Here is a 22,709-nt window from a genome sequence, read left to right as displayed (position 1 = left end):
ACAATAAAATTTCTTTTTTCAAATGTTATTCCTTTTATATTTGCTTGTGAGGAAGGCATAGTAACCATTTCTTGATCTGTAGGAGATCTATTATTTCTTGCAATAGCACTCTTCCATGTTTTAACTACACCAGAGATATCCATCTCTCCTTTTTATACATCAGTCAGTATAATCTCTCTGAACAAATTCATTATGACCAGCTTAAATACACATTTAAAAAAAAAATGACACTGATACATGACATCAGATAGGAGTTATTAATACAATGAGCATGGGAGTACACTTCCAGATAAGCAATCTCAAATTAGGTATTGTTTGCCCTATCCCTGATCTTATCTCAGATTGGGCAATACATGCTGTTTCTCAGTCACTAAGTAATTAAGATCAAAGCAAAATATTTATATATTTTGTGTAATCATATATGAAGCAATATATTTCACCTGTTTACATATAAGCATTGCACTGTTTCTTCTAAACTCTTCAGAAGATAATCTCTATCCAAAGAGAACAGATTCCAGTCCTCAACACCATGTGCTTTATGACTTATCTTCAATCACTTCAGAAAACCAGCCAAAATAAATTAAAACCTTAGTAACACTTTAGCTTTCAGATTAAATTAGCTAGACTAGAATTAATTTTGAGCTATGGATTAAAAGTTTAAAAAAAAATCAAAAGTTTAAATAGTACTGTATCTTGAAAGAGAGAAATACTACAATGTACAGTAACTTGAAGAGTACTAAGCTTGATATAAATTACAGCAGACCCTCGAATCAATGGACTAATATGGGAAAGTGGGTGGCTGGTAATGACGATTGTGGTGGATAGCAATGAGAATGTTTTGCTGTAACAATTGAAAACAACTCTGTAACCAACAGACTTTGTCCATAGTTTCAGAATTGATTGACTAGGCAGATTTTGTCCCATCTTTCCGAAGTTTGTTAATTTCAAATAAATCTTAGTTTAAACATAATATGCACAACCAAGAGGGAAAGACACAATATATCAAGGTGAAGATAAGGTATACTTCTTCTTTCTTTCAACAAACCGGCCGTATCCCACCGAGGCAGGGTGGCCCAAAAAGAAAAACAAAAGTTTCTCTTTTTAAATTAAGTAATTTATACAGGAGAAGGGGTTACTAGCCCCTTGCTTCCGGCATTTTAGTCACCTCTTACAACACGCATGGCTTACGGAGGAAGAATTCTGCTCCACTTCCCCATGGAGATAAGAGGAAATAAACAAGAACAAGAACTAGAAAGAAAATAGCAGAAAACTCAGAGGGGTGTGTATATATATAATATATATGCTTGTACATGTATGTGTAGTGTGACCTAAGGGTAAGTAGAAGTAGCAAGACGTACCTGATTATTATTATTATTATAATCAAAAAGAAGCGCTAAGCCACAAGGACTATACAGCAAGACGTACCTGAAATCTTGCATTTTTATGAGAGAAAAAAGGACACCAGCAATCCTACTATCATGTAAAACAATTACAGGCTTTCGTTTTACACTCACTTGGCAGGACGGTAGTACCTCCCTGAAGGTATACATAGTGATATATTATTTATATTATTACAGTAGTACAGTGAAACCTCTACTTACGAGTTTAATCCATTCCGTGACCTTGCTCTTATCCTGATTTGCTCATATGCTGAGTCAATTTAGTTCATTTAAATTAACTGAAATGCAATTACTAAATTCTGGCTCTCAGGAGGCACAACAAAATACTTCAGTATTTCACTAATATCAACTCTACAGCTTATTTATCTATCAAAATTCATCCAATATGACATAACAAACAATATAAATAACATAGAAACCTGATATATACTCTAGAATAAATAATATATGTCATTACGTATGTGACTCGGCGGTGGACGAGAGTTTGTTTGGAGACAGGACAAAATACTCCTTCAATATTTCGCTAATATCAACTCATTGGCTTATTTATCCATCAAAATTCATCTAGTATGACATAATAAACAGTATAAATAACATAGAAACTTGATATATACTCAAGAATGAATAAAATATGTCATTATGTGACAGGTGGAGGCAGCCATAACCGCTCCTGCACTGTTGTGATATTCACTGTCATCTAGTGACGCCCTTTCGAAGTCATCTATTATAATTATTATTATAGTCCAGTGGACCCCCCCCCCTTACGAATGCATCGCGTTACGTTAAATCCGCCATGCGAAGCATTTGAAAGCAAAAATTTTGTCTCGCCTTACGTGATTTGTCCAGGACGCGTACCACGTGTGGCCTCAGCTGCCACGTGGGTGCCAGTGTTTACAAGCCAGCCAGTGCGGTCGCATCCACGCATACATTCGGTACATTTCTCCTTATCCCAGTGTTTTTTGTGTTGTAACTCCAAAATAAGTCACCATGGGTCCCAAGAAAGCTTCTAGTGCCAACCCTGTGGTAAAAAGGGTGAGAATTAGTATGGAAATTAAGAAAGATTTTGAAGGGTTTGGGGCTAACCCTGAGAAGCCTATGCCAGTTGTGGAATCCATTGTGCCTACCTCAAAGATTAAGGAAATGTGTGCAAAGTGGGTCGAAGTGCAAATCTTTATGGGTGAAAATCACCCTAACACAGCTATTGCAAGCCGTGCTGGTGACTATTACAATGACAATGTTGTGGCCCATTTTAGGCAAATCTTAAAGGAACGGGAGGTACAGACCTCTATGGACAGATTTGTTGTGTGACAGAGGTCCAGTGACTCCCAAGCTGGTCCTAGTGGCATTAAAAGAAGAAGGGAAGTAACCCCGGAAAAGGATTTGCTACCTCAAGTCCTAATGGAAGGGGATTCCCCGTCTAAACAATAACTTCCACACTCTCCTCTCCTCCCATCCCATCAATCATCAGATCTTCAATAAAGGTAAGTGTCATGTATTCTATTCTTAGTAGAGTAGTAATTGTGCATGTCTTCTTCAGTTTGTATTAAAAATAATATTTCATGTGGTAAAAAAAAAAAAAATTCATACTTTGGGGTGTCTTACACGGATTAATTTGATTTCCATTATTTCTTATGGGGAAAATTAATTCGCCTTACAATAATTTCGGCTTACGATGAGCTTTCAGGAACGGATTAATAATATTGGAAGGCGGGGGTCCACTGTACATTATCATTATACATTATCATTATACATTATTATTATACATTATTATTATACATTATTATTATACATTATTTTTTATTTATTTATTATCACACTGGCCGATTCCCACCAAGGCAGGGTGGCCCGAAAAAGAAAAACTATACATTATTATTATACATTATTATTATACATTTCCTAGGCCGACCCCTACCCCGCCTTCCTTCCACTACAGACTGATACACTCTTGAAGTCATTCTGTTTCGCTCCATTCTCTCTACATGTCCGAACCACCTCAACAACCCTTCCTCAGCCCTCTGGACAACAGTTTTGGTAATCCCGCACCTCCTCCTAACTTCCAAACTACGAATTCTCTGCATTATATTCACACCACACATTGCCCTCAGACATGACATCTCCACTGCCTCCAGCCTCCTCCTCGCTGCAACATTCATCACCCACGCTTCACACCCATATAAGACATTATTATATATTATTATACATTATCATTATACATTATTATTATACATTATTATTATACATTATTATTATACATTATTATTATACATTATTATTATTATTATTATTATTATATTATTATACTATTATTATTATATTACAGTGAACCCCCGGTTATCATAATTAATCCGTTCCAGAGAGTGTGGCTAAAATTGAATTTGACGATATCCAAATTCCTTTTCCCCACAAGAAATAACGTAAATCCAATTAATCCATTCCAGACACCCACAAGTATTAAAAAAAAAATAAGTCTTATACATGAAATATACATTTACCTAAAAGAAAACAATGAGACATGAAGAATAAACAACAATAACATGACACTTACTTTTATTGAAGACTTGTTGATGTATGGAAGACAGGAGGAGGGGAAAGGATGGAGGAGTTACTATTGTTTGGAAGGGGGATCCCCTTCCATGAAGACTTCAGATACCAAGTCCTTTTCTGGGGTTACTTCCCTTCTTTGTTTTTTAATGCCACTAGGACCAGTCTCATCTCCTATGTCTCAGGTATCCACAGCCGGGAATATGACGAGAGCACAACTAATGTATATGATGGCCAAAGACATAGCAGATGGTGACATTCAACTCTGCTCTAAGGTTTTAAATGATTTGTTAATGGCTAATGGGATCACTCCCATCACTATCCCAGAAAATGTGAAGGTTATTATGGCCCAGCCTTCTCATAACAAGAAGTATGTACCTTACTCTACATCTAAAAATAAGCCTAAGTCATCCCTGGTCCAGGGATCACCCACCTCGCATAACCAGGTTGTCAACTCCCCTCAACCCGATGAGTCAATACCTGACCATAACGATGCCCCAGAGATTGGTGCTTACTCTCCCGCTATTGAAGCTGATCCTGTTGAACAGGAACTTTCCCAGGGTAATTCACCTTGCCTACCAAATTTTCCCTTGGAGCCTCCACAGTCTCCCATTAACTTTCACAAGCCTCTGCTTCCTGTAACTGGGAATATCATACCTCAGTTTTCTGATGATGACTCTAATGACTAATGATTCTGTTAATATCACCAATTCTAGTGAAGATGATGACACTTTAAATACACAAGCAACTACGCAGAACTTCCCTCCTCCCCTTGACGAGTCCAGCAGGGATAGTGTGGATACCAAACATGACATTACTTGCAGGCGTTCAGACCGCAGTACACGAGCGAAGTGCAAGAAATAATGGGGATTACAATTTTCCAACTTAATGTTCAACATTTCTTTAATAACCGTTACCCCCTTGAGGTTGAACTACATAATTACAATCCCGATGTTATACTCTTGAATGAGACAGCTGCAAGAGTTGATCAACATTAAATTACTTGGTTACTCTACTGTGGAGAAATCGAGAGGACCCTTTAGTGGCGTAGCCATCTTAGTTAAATTAGGCTATACATTTAAAAATATTCATGTTGATGAAGATAACATTCTTGCAATAGAAATGACAACGTCTCATGGCCAACTAGTGATAGGAACTGGATATTTTCCCCAGAGACAACAATATACAGAGTCAATTCCTCTACATAGGATATTAAGCAGAAATATTCCAACAATTCTAGCGGGAGATTTTAATGCTCATCACCCTGCCCTCTTTAACTGTGGAGCTGGTATTCCACTGGGTGACTTAAAAGGAAAACAACTATTTAATATCATGACAGCCAGAAACTTGTCATTTCAAGGCCCATTCTTTAAATCATATATTGGACCTCATCCAGGGACACCAGATATAGTCCTGACAAACAGGGACTGTGACCTCTTTCATTGTCGTATATCTCCTGGTAGAAACGTAGGATCTGACCATATCCCTGTTATAATACAACTACAAACTTCTCCATTTAGAATACCTGTTCCTCCTAAACCCAATCTCAACACCCTAGGATTTGACTCCTTCAGGGCATTTCTTGGTGAAGATGAAATTGTGTCGTCGGAAAATCAACCTTCCACTGCAATTGACGATGCGATCAGGTCCCTTCATAATCAAATAATTGAAGCTACTAATGCAACTTGCCAATTAGCTTCCACAAAGATATACCAACAATATAAACCTACTAGAGAAATTAGAGACGCTTTAAGAAATTATCAAGCAGAATGTCGAAGGCATCTTCAAACGCGACAACCACCAGTAGCTACATTGCACAGATTAAGGCAAGAATTAATTAACGTGATTAGTCAACACAAACGTGACTTATGGAAATTGCTAGTTCTTCAAGCTAACCAGTATAAACGTGAGCCAGCAAAATTTTGGAGTAAGATCCGACAACTTTTAGGGGCAAAGCACAAGGCTCCTAACTACCTAGTTCATACCTTCACTGATGAGGATGATGAAGATGTTGAGATTAAACTTGACGATCCACAGGACCAGGCTAATTTGATGGGTGATGTATGGGAGAAAATTCTTTCCCACAATAACAGTCAATTTATCAATAATCACTATTAGTTGGTAAATGAATGGAGAGATGAGAACTTGGATGATCTACAACCACTAACTTCCATCGATACTTCAACTCTTGAAGATACCCACCCGCTTACTAAACCTATTACAGGTTATTGGAAGAATGCGAAATAGAGCCCCTGGTCTCTCTGGAATAACAATGAAACGAATAAAGTTCCTACCCAGAAATTGTAAACAGTCTTTGGTTAATATCTTTAACCCTTTGACTGTCGCAACCCCCAATCCTGAGGTGTCTCCTGGTGTCGCAAAATTTAAAAAAAAAAAAAAATTATTTTTTCTTATGAAATGATAGAGAATCTTTTCCCGATTGTAATGACACCAAAAAAACGAAATTTGATGGAAAACTGACGGAATTATGCTCTCGCGAAGTTAGCGACCTCGGCGCTGTTTACAAATCGGCGATTTCGCCCACTTTGAGCCCTATTTTCGGCTAATTCCATTGTTCCAGTCGCCCAAACTCATAGCTATTTCTTTAGAACTTCATTTTTTCTATCGATTGAGTACAAGAAACTGCCCATTTACTGATTTCAACTACCTAATAATGTGGTCAGAAATTTGCAATTTGGCCAATTTCACGAAAACTAAAAAATATGACAATTTCAAAATAAGGTCCAGAATGAACAATGCAGACATTCCAGGCTCTAAAATAACGTTTTCTTTGTTCATCAGTCACGTCTCCAGGCCCCTCTGATATTACTCTTGCTTTCTATTTTGAATTTTTTTTCAAACAAAAAATATTAGACTTACTATTATGCAGGCTACTGCAATGCTGTAATAACTGTATAAATAACATCAACCCATTCATGACTGCATATTAGAATGGCTACTTGGACATTTATTGGACAATGGCATCATTTGTTTACTTTTGAACATTGGCAAAAATCAAACATTTCCCCTACTTTGAGCTCCAAAACACCACTATTTCTGTAATATGTTTTCCATTCTATCAAATGAGACCAAGAAAACGAGAATACAACCATAAATACTATACGAAAATAGACCACAAAGTCGGCATTTTAATTAAAAAAAACGGTCGAAGTTTTTTTTTTCTCATTATGCACTGCGTGCTCCAGGATTTTTTTTATATGGTGCACACTGACCACACAGACCCATTCTCTCACATGTGGGCCTACCAGCTTTCTCCTGCTTGATTTGAAGCCGCTAGAATTTATGAGTATATATACGTCAAACACGGCACCTCGTAAAACGTATATATACGGCCGCGACAGTCAAAGGGTTAATGCCATCTTGGCCTCAGGACATTTTCCAGTGGTTTTTAAGACTGCTAGGATGATCTTTCTTGCTAAGCCCAATAAAGACATCCACCAACCTGGGAACTATAGACCTATATCTTTACTTGAAGTCACTGGAAAAGTTCTTGAGAAGATCATTTCCAACAAACTGAACTACTATATGGAGTTTAATCACCTTTTTACTGAAAAACAATTTGGCTTTAGAACACACAGAGGTACCAATCATGCAATAAATGTTATTTTCGATACTGTAGCAAGTCTAAAACATCAGGGCAATCTTGCCCTAATTGCCACTAGAGATGTTCATAAAGCTTTTGATAGCTTATGGCATGATGGTCTTATATACAAACTCATTGACCCACCAGACCATAACTGGACTTTTCTCAGATTAATATATAATGTCTTAACTCAAAGAAAAATCATTCCCACCTTTCATGGCAGGTCGACAGAGCCTTTTATACCAACAGCTGGGGTCCCACAAGGTTCTTGTCTTAGTCCAATTCTGTTCAACATTTATGTGAATGACCTTCCTCAACCAGAGTTTAATGATACAATTATAACACAGTTTGCAGATGATGTTATTCATGTCGTCTCATCAACTCTGGTAACAGGAAAATACAAGTATGAGAGTCATAGAAAAAATGAATATTGAACTTCGTCGAACATCTAATTGGGAAAAGAAATGGAGAATTATGGCTAATCCTGACAAAGTCCTTGTTAGCACGATAGGATGTTTTGCATCAACAATCGAAGATAAAGGGGGTATCTCCATCAGAGGTACACCTGTAGCCATTAGAAACCCTAACAAGATCTTGGGATATGAAATAGACAGGCTGCTCCACTCAACATCTCATGTAACTAAAAAGATCGACATAGCCAAAGCCGGTCTTAGCAGTCTCTTTCGATTCAATCAAGCCCCTCCATATGTCAAAAAACATCTGTATAAAATGATAATAAGACCTATACTCGAATACCCGTGTGTCCCAATGACATTAACAACAAAGACTAACATGCTATGGTTGCAACGGGTCCAGATTTACACGTACAACAAGATATTACTGCCTTAAATGTAAGCCTTGACACCCTGAAAAAGAAACAACTCTATACAATGCAAGAACTATACATGCCAGATAGAGAACATCCTATACAAGTTGTAAATACCACGGATTATATCATCAATACTCCTCCTCACAGGACTCAAAGAATGACTCTCCCAGAGAGGGTCCGTCGTTTTATCCACAAAGATGATTACCATCGACCCATGATATTGAGCAACCTCCCTGAAGAAGAAGATTGGGTAACACCAGAACCCTTCTATGTTTACTGAGAAAATCATCGCCCCCAATTAGGGAGACATCTTATATAACAATCTACTGAAAAAATTATGCTATATTTACTATGGTGGGACACCACCTGTAAGAAGCCATTGTCAAGTAATTCTTTATAAACTGGCCAGAAAATTATTGCCTTCATTGTCGCTTAAATATCCGTTGTGCAATCGCAAAAGAAAAAAAAAAAAAAGCAATTGCAACATGTATAATTACTACCAATTCAGAGTCATGTACTTGTATATCTGTTATATCTATGTGACTCTGATGGGTTAGTATTATACCCCTTCAAGAATATCTTATCATTTCACATACACTTTTTAAATTACACCAAAGTGGTTGGGCCACTTACCTTCTATATCCTACCTCTCTCTCCCCTCCTACCCTTTTCCAATATTTCTATCCTTACCCATCCTTCTTCCTTACCCATCTTACCAAAGATCTGGTCATAAGAGGAAGAAGAAGAAGAGGACCAGCTTGAGTCACTAGACCCCGGTCTCTCAAAAAATTGCCCCAGAGAGTTCTGTTTCTGGCGTTTCTTTAAAATTTTCCTAAAATGGGACACAAACATTGTCATTGTACATGTTGCCAACATGGTCTGCAACAGCTTTGTCAGGGTGATGTTCAGCCATAAATCTTTGCACCTCACTCCACTTTGCACAAACATCCTTAATCTTTGAAGAAGGCACCTTCTTCCATCTCTCTTCCTCCTCCTCTGAAGCAATTTCCTGAGCTGTGGTCTGTTGCTGTTGCGGATGAAGGCCTTGCAGGTCTTCAGTGGTTAGCTCTTCCCTGTGGTCCTCCACCAACTCTTCCACATCCTCGCCACTCACCTCCAACCCCATGGAATTCCCCAATGTCATAATAGTTTCCACAAATGACATAGGCTCATCAGGGTCAGCCCCAAACCCTTCAAAATCCCTCTCTTTTACACATTCTGGCCACAGTTTTCTCCAAACAGAGTTCAAAGTCGTGGAAGTCACTCCCTCCTAAGCCTTACCTATAAGGTTTATGCAATGGAGGATATTGAAGTGATCTTTCCAGAACTCTCTTAGGGTTAATTCAGTGTCTGAGGTTATGTCAAAGTACCTTAGAAACATTGCATTGGTGTAGAGTTTTTTAAGTTTGAAATGACCTGCTGGTCCATGGGCTGGAGGAGAGGAGTGGTATTAGGGGGCAAGAACTTCACTGTGATGAAATTAAACTCCTCCACAATTTGCCTGGAGGATGAGCAGGAGCATTATCCAGTACCAGGAGGTACTTGAGTTCCAATTTATTTTCCAGGAGGTATTTCTTGACACTCAGGCCAAACACTTCATTAAACCAATCAAGGAAAATTTCCCTCATGACCCATGCCTTACTGTTTGCCTTCCACATCACACACAATTTACTCTTGATGACACTGTTTTTCTTGAACACTCTGGGATTTTCACAGTGATACACCAGTAAAGGCTTCACTTTGAAATCCCCACTAGCACTGCTACAGAACATGAGAGTTAGCCTGTCTTTCATAGGCTTGTGTCCTGGCAGTGCCTTTTCCTCCTGCCTGACGTAGGTTCTCTTTGGCATTTTCTTCCAAAAGAGGCCTGTTTCGTCACAATTGAACACTTGGAGTTTGAACTGTTCAACCTCTATGTACCCCTTGAATTCCTGAACATATTTTTCATATTCCTGAACATATTCCTGAACATATTTTGCAGTTTAAAAACTGTAGTGTAAAGCACCCTTCTGGCAAGACAGTGATGGAGTGAATGATGGTGAAAGTTTTTCTTTTTCGGGCCACCCTGCCTTGGTGGGAATCGGCCAGTGTGATGATAAAAAAAAAAAAAAAATTTTCAGCTGTATATTTGTCAGAACTTGCAGCCTCAAACCAGCCTTTTCTGGCCTTAAATTAACTAACATCAGCACTAGTTCCAGGCATTTTCTTTACGACGTCATCATGCAACTGCCTTGCCTTTTCACAAATTATCGGCTGCATAACACTATCTCCTGTGAACTGTTTTTAGTTGATCCACACCAACAACAAAGTCTCCACATCTTCAAGTATTTGCAATCTCTGTTTTGTGAGCATATTTGCACCTTTTGCAACAACAGCTTCCTTGATTTCCTTTTTCTTAGCCACATTGGAAGTAATGGTTGTATGGGGTTTGTTATACAACCTGGCAAGCTCTGCCACACGTACTCCACTTTCATATTTTGCAATGATGTCTTTCTTGAATTCTATAGCGTTTCTCACCTTCTTTACCAAAGGGCTGACACCAGATGCTTTCTTTGGGCCCATGGTGGCTTATTTAGCAGTTGCAAGCACAAAAAAAATGGAATATTACGAAATGTATTGTATGAATGATTGGACTGACGGCCACTCTGATAAACAATAGCAGACTGACTGACTGTGAATGGTGTGGGGCCGCTCAGGGCCGCTCGTACGCATTTGGGATGAACGACTATTACCAAGGTAAATGACGATCACTGAGCCAATATTTTGATGAAAAAACATTACGATTACCGAATACAGTGGACCCCCGGTTAACGATATTTTTTCATTCCAGAAGTATGTTCAGGTGCCAGTACTGACCGAATTTGTTCCCATAAGGAATATTGTGAAGTAGATTAGTCCATTTCAGACCCCCAAACATACATGTACAAATGCACTTACATAAATACACTTACATAATTGGTCGCATTGGGAGGTGATCATTATGCGGGGGTCCACTGTATTATGGAATCCAACAACTACAATATCCGGGGATCCACTGTATATCATTATACAGTGGACCCCCGGATAAAGTAACTAATCCGTTCCAGAGAGTGTGTCTTATACCGAATCTGACTTAATCTGAATTAATTTTCCCCATAAGAAATACTAATGGAAATCCAATTAATCTGTTCCAGACACCCAAAAGTATTAAACAAAATAATTTTTCTACATGAAATATACATTTCCCTACACAGAAAACAGTGAGACATGCAGAGTAAAACATTACTAAAATGACACTTACCTTTATTGAAGACTTATTGATGATTGATGAGACAGTAGGAGGGGAGAGGATGGAGGTGTACTATTGTTTGGAAAGGGAATCCCCTTTCATAAAGACTTCAAGTACCAAGTCCTTATCTGGGGTTACTTCCCTTCTTTGTTTTTTAATGCCACTAGGACCAGCTTCAGTCACTGAACCCATCACACAAAATATCTGTCCAGAGTGCTCTGTTTCTGGCATCTCTAAGATTTCCCTAAAATGAGACACAACTATGTCATTGTAGATGTTGCCAGCATGGCCTGCAACAGCTGTGTCAGGGTGATGTTCATCCATAAATATTTGCACATAAGAAAGCAGGAACACTGCAGCAAGCCTGTTAGCCCATACTAGACATGTCCTTCACAAACCATCCCACTAACAGAATCGTATTTGCCCAACCCAATTTTCAATGCTTCCCAAGCAATAAGCTTTGATAATTCTATTCACTCATGCACAAGTCCCAATCAAATCAAATTATGCATATGGGGAAGTACCCTGTCTGGTGTGTGGGGAAGTACCCTGGCTGGTGTATGGGGAAGTACCCTGGCTGGTGTGTGTGTGTGGGGGGGGGGGGGGGGGAACTACCCAGGCTGGTGTTTGGGGAAGTATCCTGGCTAGTGTACATAAAAAAAGCAGGAACACTGCAGCAGACCTGTTGGCCCATATTACCACCCTCTACCACAACCACTTTCTTATCATTCTACAAACTTTTCCTTGAATTCTATAGCGTTTATTACCCTCTTTACGAAAGGGCTGGCACTAGAAGCTTTCTTTGGGTCCATGGTGGCTTATTTAGTAGTTACAAGCACTAAAAACAATGGAATAATGCAAAATGTATCGCATGTACACTTGGAATCATCCTCACTGATTGGTAAACAATGGCACACTGGCTGTACATGGAGTGTCCGGGCCGCTCATGGCACGCGGACATGTTTGGGACAAATGACTTTTACCAAGTTAAGTGTCATTAACTGAGCCAATATTTTGACGCAAAAACATTACTTAATCCGATTATTACATAATCCGGGGGTCCACTGTACTATTATTATTATACATATTATGGATATACGGATCACCTATCATAAAGCTCACCGAGGGAAAATTCTTAGGAATCCACCTTGATAATGGACTCAAATTTCAAACACATGTACAACAAATTTCCAAGAAAATTTCCAAGACCGTAGGGATACTATCAAATATACAGTACTATGTTCTACAGTCAGCCCTCCTGGCCCTATATCACTCACTTATTTACCCCTATCTCACCTATGGAATTTGTGCATGGGGCTCAACAACAATAAACCATCTCAGACCATTAATTACCCAACAAAAGGCTGCAGTCAGAATGATAACAAATTCCCTCTACAGGCAGCACACTCCACCAATATTCAGAACTCTAAACCTACTCACCATACAAAACATCCATACTTATTATTGTACCTACTACATACATAGAACACTTAACCCAGATATATACCCTCCCCTCAAATGTCTCCTTACCAACCTCAACAGAACACATGACCATAACACAAGGCACAGATCACTCTTTGATGTTCCTCATGTCCATCTCACGCTATGCAAAAACTCAATGCACATAAAAGTCCCAAAAATCTGGAATTCATTACCTGTGAATATAAAAGAAACACTGTCTGTTTATAAATTCAGGTCTCTTCTTAAAAATCACTCACCCTCAACTAAATAAATACAGAATAATTGTATCTCATAAATGTTTACCCTGTGACCCAATCAAACTTTGTTATTTTTAATTACATTACTTAACAGAATACTCCATTCTACTGAATGCACAGCAACATAGTAAATGACAATATGACCTGTCTTTGAAATACTCATTTGTGCTTAATTGTTATTTGTTTACAATAATGTTTATCCCTGAATATATCATTGCTTAGTTAATCTTAAGTTAATTTTAAGCCTGCCCATAATGCTCTGCATACAAGGGGCTTTGGCATGTTACACTTAATCACTGTATTTCCTTGTATACTTCTATGTATCATGTCCAATAAATAAATAATAAATAAATTATGTATTTGTTAGTACATACGTGTTCTTATACAGTGGACCCTTGTTTCTCATAAGCATCGGAAGTCATAATTTTCGAAAATAGTAACTTTTTTCATCAAAATATTGGCTTGCAAATAGTTGTTCATCCCAGACGCATACGCACGACCCCGAGCGGCCCCACACTCCATTCACAGCCAGTGTGCCATTGTTTATCAGCAAGTGAGGATGATCCCACGCATTCATACGATACATTTCGTAATACATGTATTCCATTCATTTTAGTGCTTGCAACTGCTAAATAAGCCACCATGGCCCCAAAGAAAGCTCCTAGTGCCAGGCCTTTCATAAAGAAGTGAGAAACACGTTAGAATTCAAGACAGAACTCATAGCAAAGTACCAAAGTGGAGGAGGAAGAGTGAGGGGAGAATGTACCTTCTCCAGTGATTCAGCGATTCTACAATACTGTATGCACAATACTAAAGCAGAAAGAGTTGATAAAGGCTAAGGTGCCAGCCAGCGATAAAGTGTAGCATTAATAGTGTAGCAAGCAAGTTAAGCGATTAATCGATAGAAAAAAGACAGCACAAACCAAACTCCTCCAATGTTATTGGAGTTATATAAGGTTACTGACATCACCGCTGCCTCCACCACCACTATGTATGGCTTATGCTCTCAGTGGCCCTTATACACCGAACAACAAAACACAAGACCACTCATGACATACATAAAGACTTTTTTTTATTCATTCTAGAGTATATGTCATGTTCCTATGTTATTAATATTGTTTATTACATCACATTAGATGAATTGTGATAGATAAATAAGCCATAGAGTTGATATTAGTGTCATATTGAAGGATTATCTTGTTCTGCCTCCAAACACACTCCCCTGCCACCGCCACAATTCCTAACATACGTAATGACCTATTTTATTCATACATCAACAAGAGTCTTCAATAAAGGCAAGAGTGATGTTATTATTGTTTTATTCTTCATGTCTCATTGTTTTCTGTGTATGTAAATCTATATTTCATGTAAAAAAGTTTTTTTGTTAATACTTTTGGTCTGTAACAGATTACAGTGGATTAAGTAATCATCGGAATACATAATATTCGGAATAAGTAACATTTTTTCATCAAAATATTGGCTTGGTGATCATCACTGAACTTAGTATTAGTCAATCATCCCGAACGTGTCCACACAGCCCAAGCGGTCTGACACACCATTTACAGCCAGTGTGCCATTGTTCATCAGCCAGTGAGGACGATCTCATGCATTCATATGATATATTTTGTATTATTTGATTCATTTTAGTGCTTGCAACTGCTAAATAAGCCACAATGGGCCCAAAGAAAGCTTCTAGTGCCAGCCCTTTGGTAAAGAGGGTAAGAAACAACATAGAATTCAAGAAAGACGTCATTGCAAAATATGAAAGTGGAGTACATGTCTCAGAGCTGGCCAGGTTGTATAACCCCATACACCCATCACTTCTATCATGGCCAAGAGAAAGGAAATCAAGGAAGCTGTTGTTGCAAAAGATGCAAATATGCTTAAAAAACAGAGATCACAAATAATGAAAGATGTGGAGACTTTGTTGTTGGTGTGGATCAACGAGAAACAATTATCAGGAGATAGTGTTATGCAGTCAATAATTTGTGAAAAGGCAAGGCAGTTGCATGATGATCTCGTAAAGAAAATACCTGGAACTAGTGCTGATATTGGTGAATTTAAGGCCAGCAAAGGTTGGTTTCAGAGATTTAAGAATTGCAGTGGCATACACAGTGTGATAAGGCATGGTGAGGCTGCCAGTTCTGACAAAAAAGCGGCTGAAAAATGTTCTGGATTTCATGAGGTACATAGGGGCTGAAAAATTCAAACCCCCAACAAGTGTTCAATTGTGACGAAACGGGCATCTTTTGGAAGAAATTACCAAGGAGAACCTACATCACTCAGGAGGAAAAGGCACTGCCAGGACACAAGCCTATGAAAGACAGGCTAACTCAAGTTTTGTAGTAATGCTAGTGGGGATTTGAAAGTGAAGCCTTTACTGGTGTATCACTCTGAAAATCCCAGTGTTTTCAGAAAAACAATGTCATCAAGAGTAAATTGTGTGTTATGTGGAAGGCAAACAGTAAGGCATGGGTCATGAGAGACATTTTCCTTGATTGGTTTAATAATGTGTTTGGCCCCAATGTGAAGAAATACTGTCAGTAGTGACATTTTTGTCCTGGCTAGTGCACTATAGTGTCTGTTCCAGATGGTGATAATATCCTAGTTGACAGTAATCCTTGCAAAGTTAGGAGTGGTATGTCCCGTAATTCATGTAAGAAATCGTAAGATCCATGTCTTCCTTGCTCATATTTCTTGTCATATCATTCATTATTTCAACCGGGGAGAGTCCATCCACTCCACCAAGCCTGTTCATTCCTTCAGTAAGAAAGCAGTCCTAAGTCCCTAGTAACAGATAATGGAGGCAAGTTCTGTAATGAGATTCTTAAAAAGTTGTGTACTTTGTACAAGATCTCTAAATCAACCATCGTTCTTCATCATCCTGCAAGTAATGGGTTGGCGGAACGAACAAATAAGAAAGTACTTGATGTCTTGGGAGCCACTATCAATCCCAATAGTGAAATTTGGAATGAAATCATACCTGATATTAAGTGTGCCATAAATTCTGCTTACAATGCTTCTATAGGTGACACTCCACATTATGTATTGTATGGTGTAGATAAGCATTTGTCTTATGAGTTGATGTATTCTAACCCAAAACCAAATTACAACCCTGATGATTTCATAGCAACTCGTACCAGCTCAGCTCAAAGTGTTTTTAGAAGAATCCGTGAAACACTTCATAAACCAATAGCAGAATTTACAAGTCACTAATACTTGAGCAAATCCAACCAAATTTTAAAGTAGGTTCAAGAGTTATGCTGACTAACGTTAACAAAACATCTGCAATGCCTAAGCTCGATCAAAAGTTTGTTCGTCCTTATCAAGTAGTCGAACATATTAACAGTAATGAGTATAAAGTTAGAGAAATAAGTACTGGTCAATATAACAAGTCACATTTGGACCACATGAAGTTAGTGTGTGATGAAGACGAGGTCCCTGAGAACCAGACTGTTCTAATTGACAATGACAATCCATCTGATGTTGTACCTTCTACTTCTAGTAATTAGCAGAGGAACAACCTGAATGTCGTTACTCCTTATGTACATGACAAGTATTGAAAAATCCTCAAGTATCATGTGTAAATACCCATTTAGATCCTCCTCGACCACAGCATGTGTTAGCCATTGCAAAAGAATTCAATCCACCCAGAGATAACCATTCTGCATATGTAAATCTTTACCCTAGCAGAGTTAGGGTTAAATGAACATAGCCTGTTTAATTAGATTAAGTTAAATGAAACTGCCAACTGTTAGTTTTGTTATCAGCTGATCAGTATCTAGATTTTTTTTTTTTTTTGTGTTCATGTTCCCTCCGAATTCTGAGAGTTAACAGTAATGACTTGTGCGAGCCAGGTCTGCCTTTTCTGTTAAACACTTTCTTCTTTGTAAATATATTCTTCCTCAGAATCTGAAGAGCACATGAATACAGATCGAGCAATCATTTCTATCATTTTTATTGTACTGTGATTGTTACCATCATTTGTAATGCATTACATTACTATCCATTAACATAACACCCATTCCTATGTTATCCATTCAATCAATTACAACCCATTACCATTTTTGTGATTAGTTCTAAGTTATATATGTGTTTGCTATTGTATAGAATCAGCCCAGAGCCACCTGCCTGTTCAGTCTGTAGAGTTGTATTTTATGTCGAGACAACATACGTAATATGACCGAGCTGTCAGTAGTGTTACTGAATTTCTATGTAATATACAGTGAAACCTTGACTTAGGAGTTTAATCCATTCCAGGAGCTAGCTCGTAGCTCAATTTACTCTTATATCAAATTAATTTTCCTCATTTAAATTAAGTGAAAAGCCATTAATTCATTCCTGCACTCTGGAGAGACGAGAAAAAATACTTGAATATGATGGCTTATTTATCTATCACAATTCATCTAACATGACATAATAAACAATAAAATTGGCACAGAAACATGATACATACTATAGAATGAATAAAATAGGCCATAATATGGTGGCAGAGGCAGAAGCATCCACCATTTCTGTCCCAATTTGACTATAGTATCTTCCCATGTTCTTACTGTAAGAGAAAACAGTATTTTTGAGGCTAACTGCAATAGATCACTAGAACAAATGGTTAGAAAAAAGAAATTTGGCCAAATGATTATAAAAAATGCAAAAAAGCACGAGAGAACTGCCTCCACAGGGATGTAAACACGTTTACTGCTTGCCAACTGTGCTCCCAGCAGTGCCAAGTAGCATAAGCAATCTGAATTATTATTACGTACGTGTTATGCATTATTATTATATTATTATTATTATTATTATTATTATTATTATTAATTTAGGGAACTGAAGCTGGGCCAGCCTTCCCAGCCAGTGTGCCATTGTTTACCAGTGAGCGACGGTCCCCTCACATGTTCATACGAAATATTTCATTGATTTTAGTGCTTGCAAGTGCTAAATAAGCTACCATGGCTCCAAAGAAAGCTCCTAGTCCCAAGCCTTTGGTAAAAAAGGTGAGAAATACTATTGAATTTAAGAAAAACATCATTGAACAACATGAAAGTGGCGTACGTGTGGGTGAACTGGCCAGGATGCATAACAAATCCCGTACAATCATATCTTCCATCATAGCCAAGAAAAAGGAAATCAAGGAAGCTGTTGTTGCAAAGGGGGTAAATATGCTGACAAAAATGAGATCACCAGTACTCGAAGATGTTGAGAAGTTATTATTGGTGTGGATAAACGAGAAACAATTAGCAGGAGATAGTCTCATGACGTCGCTTATTTGTGAAAAGGCTAGGCAGTTGCATGATGATTTGGTAAAGAAACTGCCTGCAACTAGTGGTGATGCAAGTGAATTTAAGGCCAGCAAAGGCTGGTTTGAGGGATTTAAGAAGCGTACTGGCATACACAGTGTGATAAGGCATGGCGAGGCTGCCAGTTCTGACAAAAAAGCGGCTGAAAAATATGTGCAGGAATTCAAGGAGTATATAGAGGCTGAAGGACTGAAACCTGAACAAGTGTTCAATTGTGACGAAACAGGCCTCTTTTGGAAGAAAATGCCAAAGAGGACCTACATTACTCAGGAAGAAAAGGCACTGCCAGGACACAAGCCTATGAAAGACAGGCTGACGTTCATGTTCTGTGCTAATGCTAGTGGGGATTTCAGAGTGAAGACGTTACTAGTGTACCATTCTGAAAATCCCAGTGTGTTCAAGGAAAACAATGTTATGAAGAGTAAATTGTGTGTGTTTTGGAGATCTAATAATAAGGCATGGGTCACAAGGGACATTTTCGTCGAGTGGTTCAATGAAGTGTTTGGCCCTAGTGTGAAGAATTACCTCCTGGAAAAGAAATTGGATCTCAAGTGCCTACTAGTAATGGACAATGCACCTGCTCATCCTCCAAACTTGGATTACCTAATTCTGAAGGAGTTTGGGTTCATCACAGTAAAGTTCTTGCCCCTGAATACCACTCCTCTCCTCTAGCCCATGGACCAGCAAGTCATTTCAAACTTTAAAAAAAACTACACCAAAGCAATGTTTCAAAGGTGCTTTAACCCTTTGACTGTTTCCGACGTATAAATACGTCTTACGAGCCAGTGTTTCTGACGTATTTATACGCACAAATTCTAGCGGCTTCAAATCGCGCGCCAAAGGCCTGGTAGGCCTACACGGGAGAGAATGGGTCTCAGTGGTCGGTGTGCACCCTGTGAAAAAAATCTGGGACCTAGCGGTGCATTGTGGGAACGCCATGTTGTCAGTCCATTTTCACCATGCCTCTCGGTAAGAAGTTCCTCACTCCTCGGCGGATTGGAGGTCTTTTGTTCCCAAGTGATAGCTCTAACAGCGATGAAAATGTCAGTGACAGTGAATTCAAGGGTTTTCAAGTGAGTGTTACCGAAAAAAGTGCCCAGGATAACGTAAATAGTGACGAAAACCCAGATGACCCACAACCTTCGACCTCTGGTGCTGTGCCGGCTTGTTCACATTCACCTTCGCCTGTACCAGGACGAAAGAGGAAACTATTTGGTCGTGTACAACACCCTGATGATAGCAGTGATAGTGATAGTGATTTCAAGGTCATTGAAAGCAGTTCTAGTGACAGTGAGAGTGAATATTCCCCAGTGAAGCGCCAGTATGTACGACGTAGCATGCGGTCTGGTAGTGTTTCATATGTTGTTCCAAGGGGAAGGAGAAACTCTGGGAGCACATCCCGTGGCCCAACACCACGACCTGATAGTGAAGATGACGATATTGTAACGATGGGTATGAATGGTGACAGTGAGGGAGGAGGCAGTGGTGGTGATAGTGAGGGTGGCACGGCCCATGTGGCACCATCACCGGGCCACGCTACTAGCCACGCGGCTGACTCAGCAGAACAACCAGCCTCACCCTACCCCACACTGTCACAACCTGCACCACCACAACCTTGCACAGCCACAACCACGGCCACAACCACGGTACAATATCCAGACCCCACCAGCAGACCGCATCTGGGATTGGCAGGACGGTGACGAGTTTGTTCCCAGTCCCCATGACTTTGATGAAACACAAAGTGGAATAAAGCCATCTTGTCCACTTGGGAACAATGCCAGTGAACTGGACTGCTTTGAGTTATTCTTCGATGAACCCCTGATGGACATCATTGTCAGGGAAACCAACACATACTGTGAATACACCATGGCAAATACAATTCTCTCACTAAAATCACGGCTACACAAGTGGAAGGAGACAACTGTGGCAGAGATGTACCTGTTTTTTGCCACAATAATGCTTATGCCACATGTGTATAAGCACACTGTCACCACATACTGGACAACAGATCGCCTGATTTCAACTCCAGGTTTTAGTGACATTATAGGTGTCAATCGTTTCCTGATACTGTTGCGTATGTTACACTTTTCAGACAAAACCAGGCCTGACAGAAGCGACAGGTTATATAAGATAAGAAATGTGTTTATGTACCTGAAACAAAAGTGCTGCATGTATTTTTATCCCTTCAGGAAGCTTGTTATTGATGAGTCCTTGATTTTATTCAAAGGAAGACTCTCATTCAAGCAATATATACCAAGCAAGAGGAAACGCTTTGGTATAAAGCTATTTGTACTGTGTGATTGCAGAAGTGGTCTTGTTTTAGATATTATTGTGTACACTGGCAGTAATACTTTGAGAGATACCATGAAGTTATTGGGTATCTCTGGTGATGTGGTTCGAACAATGATGGAACCATATCTTGGTAAGGGGCATATGTTATTTACTGATAACTGGTACACAAGCCCCTTACTCAGTGATTTCTTGCGAGTGAACTTGACAGACGTGTGTGGCACAGTGCGTGGTAATCGCAAACATATGCCAAGGTTCGACGCTGGCACTCGCAGAGGTGAGGTGCAAGCCTTTGCTGCCAATGACATCATGGCATTTCGGTGGCATGACAAACGTGATGTCACATTGTTGACATCAGTTCACACAAACGAAATGGTACCCAGTGGCAGGGACAACAGAGAGACCAATGAACCCATTCTAAAGCCTGCAGCTGTCATGGACTACAACCTCAATATGCGCTTAGTGGACAAATGTGACATGCAGATTGGGTTTGCAGACTGTGTACGCAAGAGTTATAAGTGGTATATCAAACTTTTTTTCCATCTTGTTGATATCTCTATGCTAAATGCTTATAACATATACAAGTTGAAGACCAACAAAACACCAAAATATGGTGAATTTTGCCTGTCAGTAATCAGACAAATAATTGCAAAGTACAAAGGAGCAACTCCTGCAATAGACCAGCGCCCACAGACGTCATCTCGTTTGAGGCCTGGTGATCACTACCCCATACAACTGCCTCCTACTACTGCCAAGAAAAATGCTCAGAAGAGGTGTTATGTATGTATGCATACCACAAAACGCCCACAAACACGCAGAGACACTCGTTTTATGTGTGAGGAGTGTGAAGTGCCCCTCTGCATATACCCATGTTTCAAAGAGTTCCACAAGCTGCAGCAGTTCTAGGAACGTGGTTAGTGACTGTACATATGTATATATATTATGGAACACTAGTAATAAACATTGTTTTGTATTGTTTGTTTGTGTAAACAAAGTGTATACACAAACTAATAGTGATAAAGTTTGTTCTGTTATTGTGTTGTAAATAATGAGTGTATATTTGAACAATGCACCTTACATTGGTCTCACAGGCCACATAAGTTACCTGGAAAAGAAAAATATTGAAAAATGCAAGAAACCTTTGAATTAGAGTAAATAAAAGAATACCGGGTGGGCGGCAGTCGCCGCTGTTGCCGTACGCACGTCAATTTCTGCAAACTTTGCGGCTCTATATCTCGGTAAGTACTGATGGCAAAAATTTTTTTTAGGCTTAAAACACTAGTAAAAATATTCCTAACATTTTCATAAGAAAAAATAATTTTTTTTTTTTTTCGAATATTTGGCGACATAGAATGACAGTTTCAGAGAGGGCCCTGAAACAGTCAAAGGGTTAATGTGACCTCAGACACTCACTTGATCCTAAGAGATTTTTGGAAAGAACACTTCAGTATTCTCCATTGCATAAGCCTTATAGGTAAGGCTTGGGAGGGAGTGACTACCAGGACTTTGAACTCTGCTTGGAGAAAATTGTGGCCAGATTGTGTCCACAAGAGATATTTTGAAGGGTTTGAGGCAGCCCCTGATGAGATTGTCAGTTGTGAACTCTATTGTGACATTGGGGAGTTCCATGGGGTTGGATGCGAGTTTGGAGGATGTGGAAGAGTTGGTGGAGGACCACAACCAAGAGCTAACCACTGAGGAGCTGCAAGAGCTTCAGCAGCAAGAGCAACAGATCGCAGCTCAGAATCTTGCTGCAGAGGAGGAGG

At 39.2% G+C, this 22,709-nt stretch overlaps 1 protein-coding gene across 1 annotated transcript in view; it reads right to left on the bottom strand.

The window, feature by feature from the left end:
- Positions 1 to 942, bottom strand: part of LOC128688713 (H(+)/Cl(-) exchange transporter 7) — a 147,234-nt gene extending 146,292 nt beyond the window's left edge. Inside the window, exon 1 of the mRNA XM_070084596.1 lies at positions 3 to 942. Coding sequence (XP_069940697.1) covers positions 3 to 143 — 141 coding nt within the window. The 5' untranslated portion in view covers positions 144 to 942. The remainder of the gene's footprint in view (positions 1 to 2) is intronic.
- Positions 943 to 22,709: the final 21,767 nt, after the last annotated feature.

The sequence above is a fragment of the Cherax quadricarinatus genome, chromosome 13 (assembly GCF_038502225.1).
Source record: "Cherax quadricarinatus isolate ZL_2023a chromosome 13, ASM3850222v1, whole genome shotgun sequence".
NCBI lineage: Eukaryota > Metazoa > Arthropoda > Malacostraca > Decapoda > Parastacidae > Cherax > Cherax quadricarinatus.
Note: the sequence above shows the minus strand (reverse complement) of the source record. Positions and strands in the feature narration are given on the sequence as shown.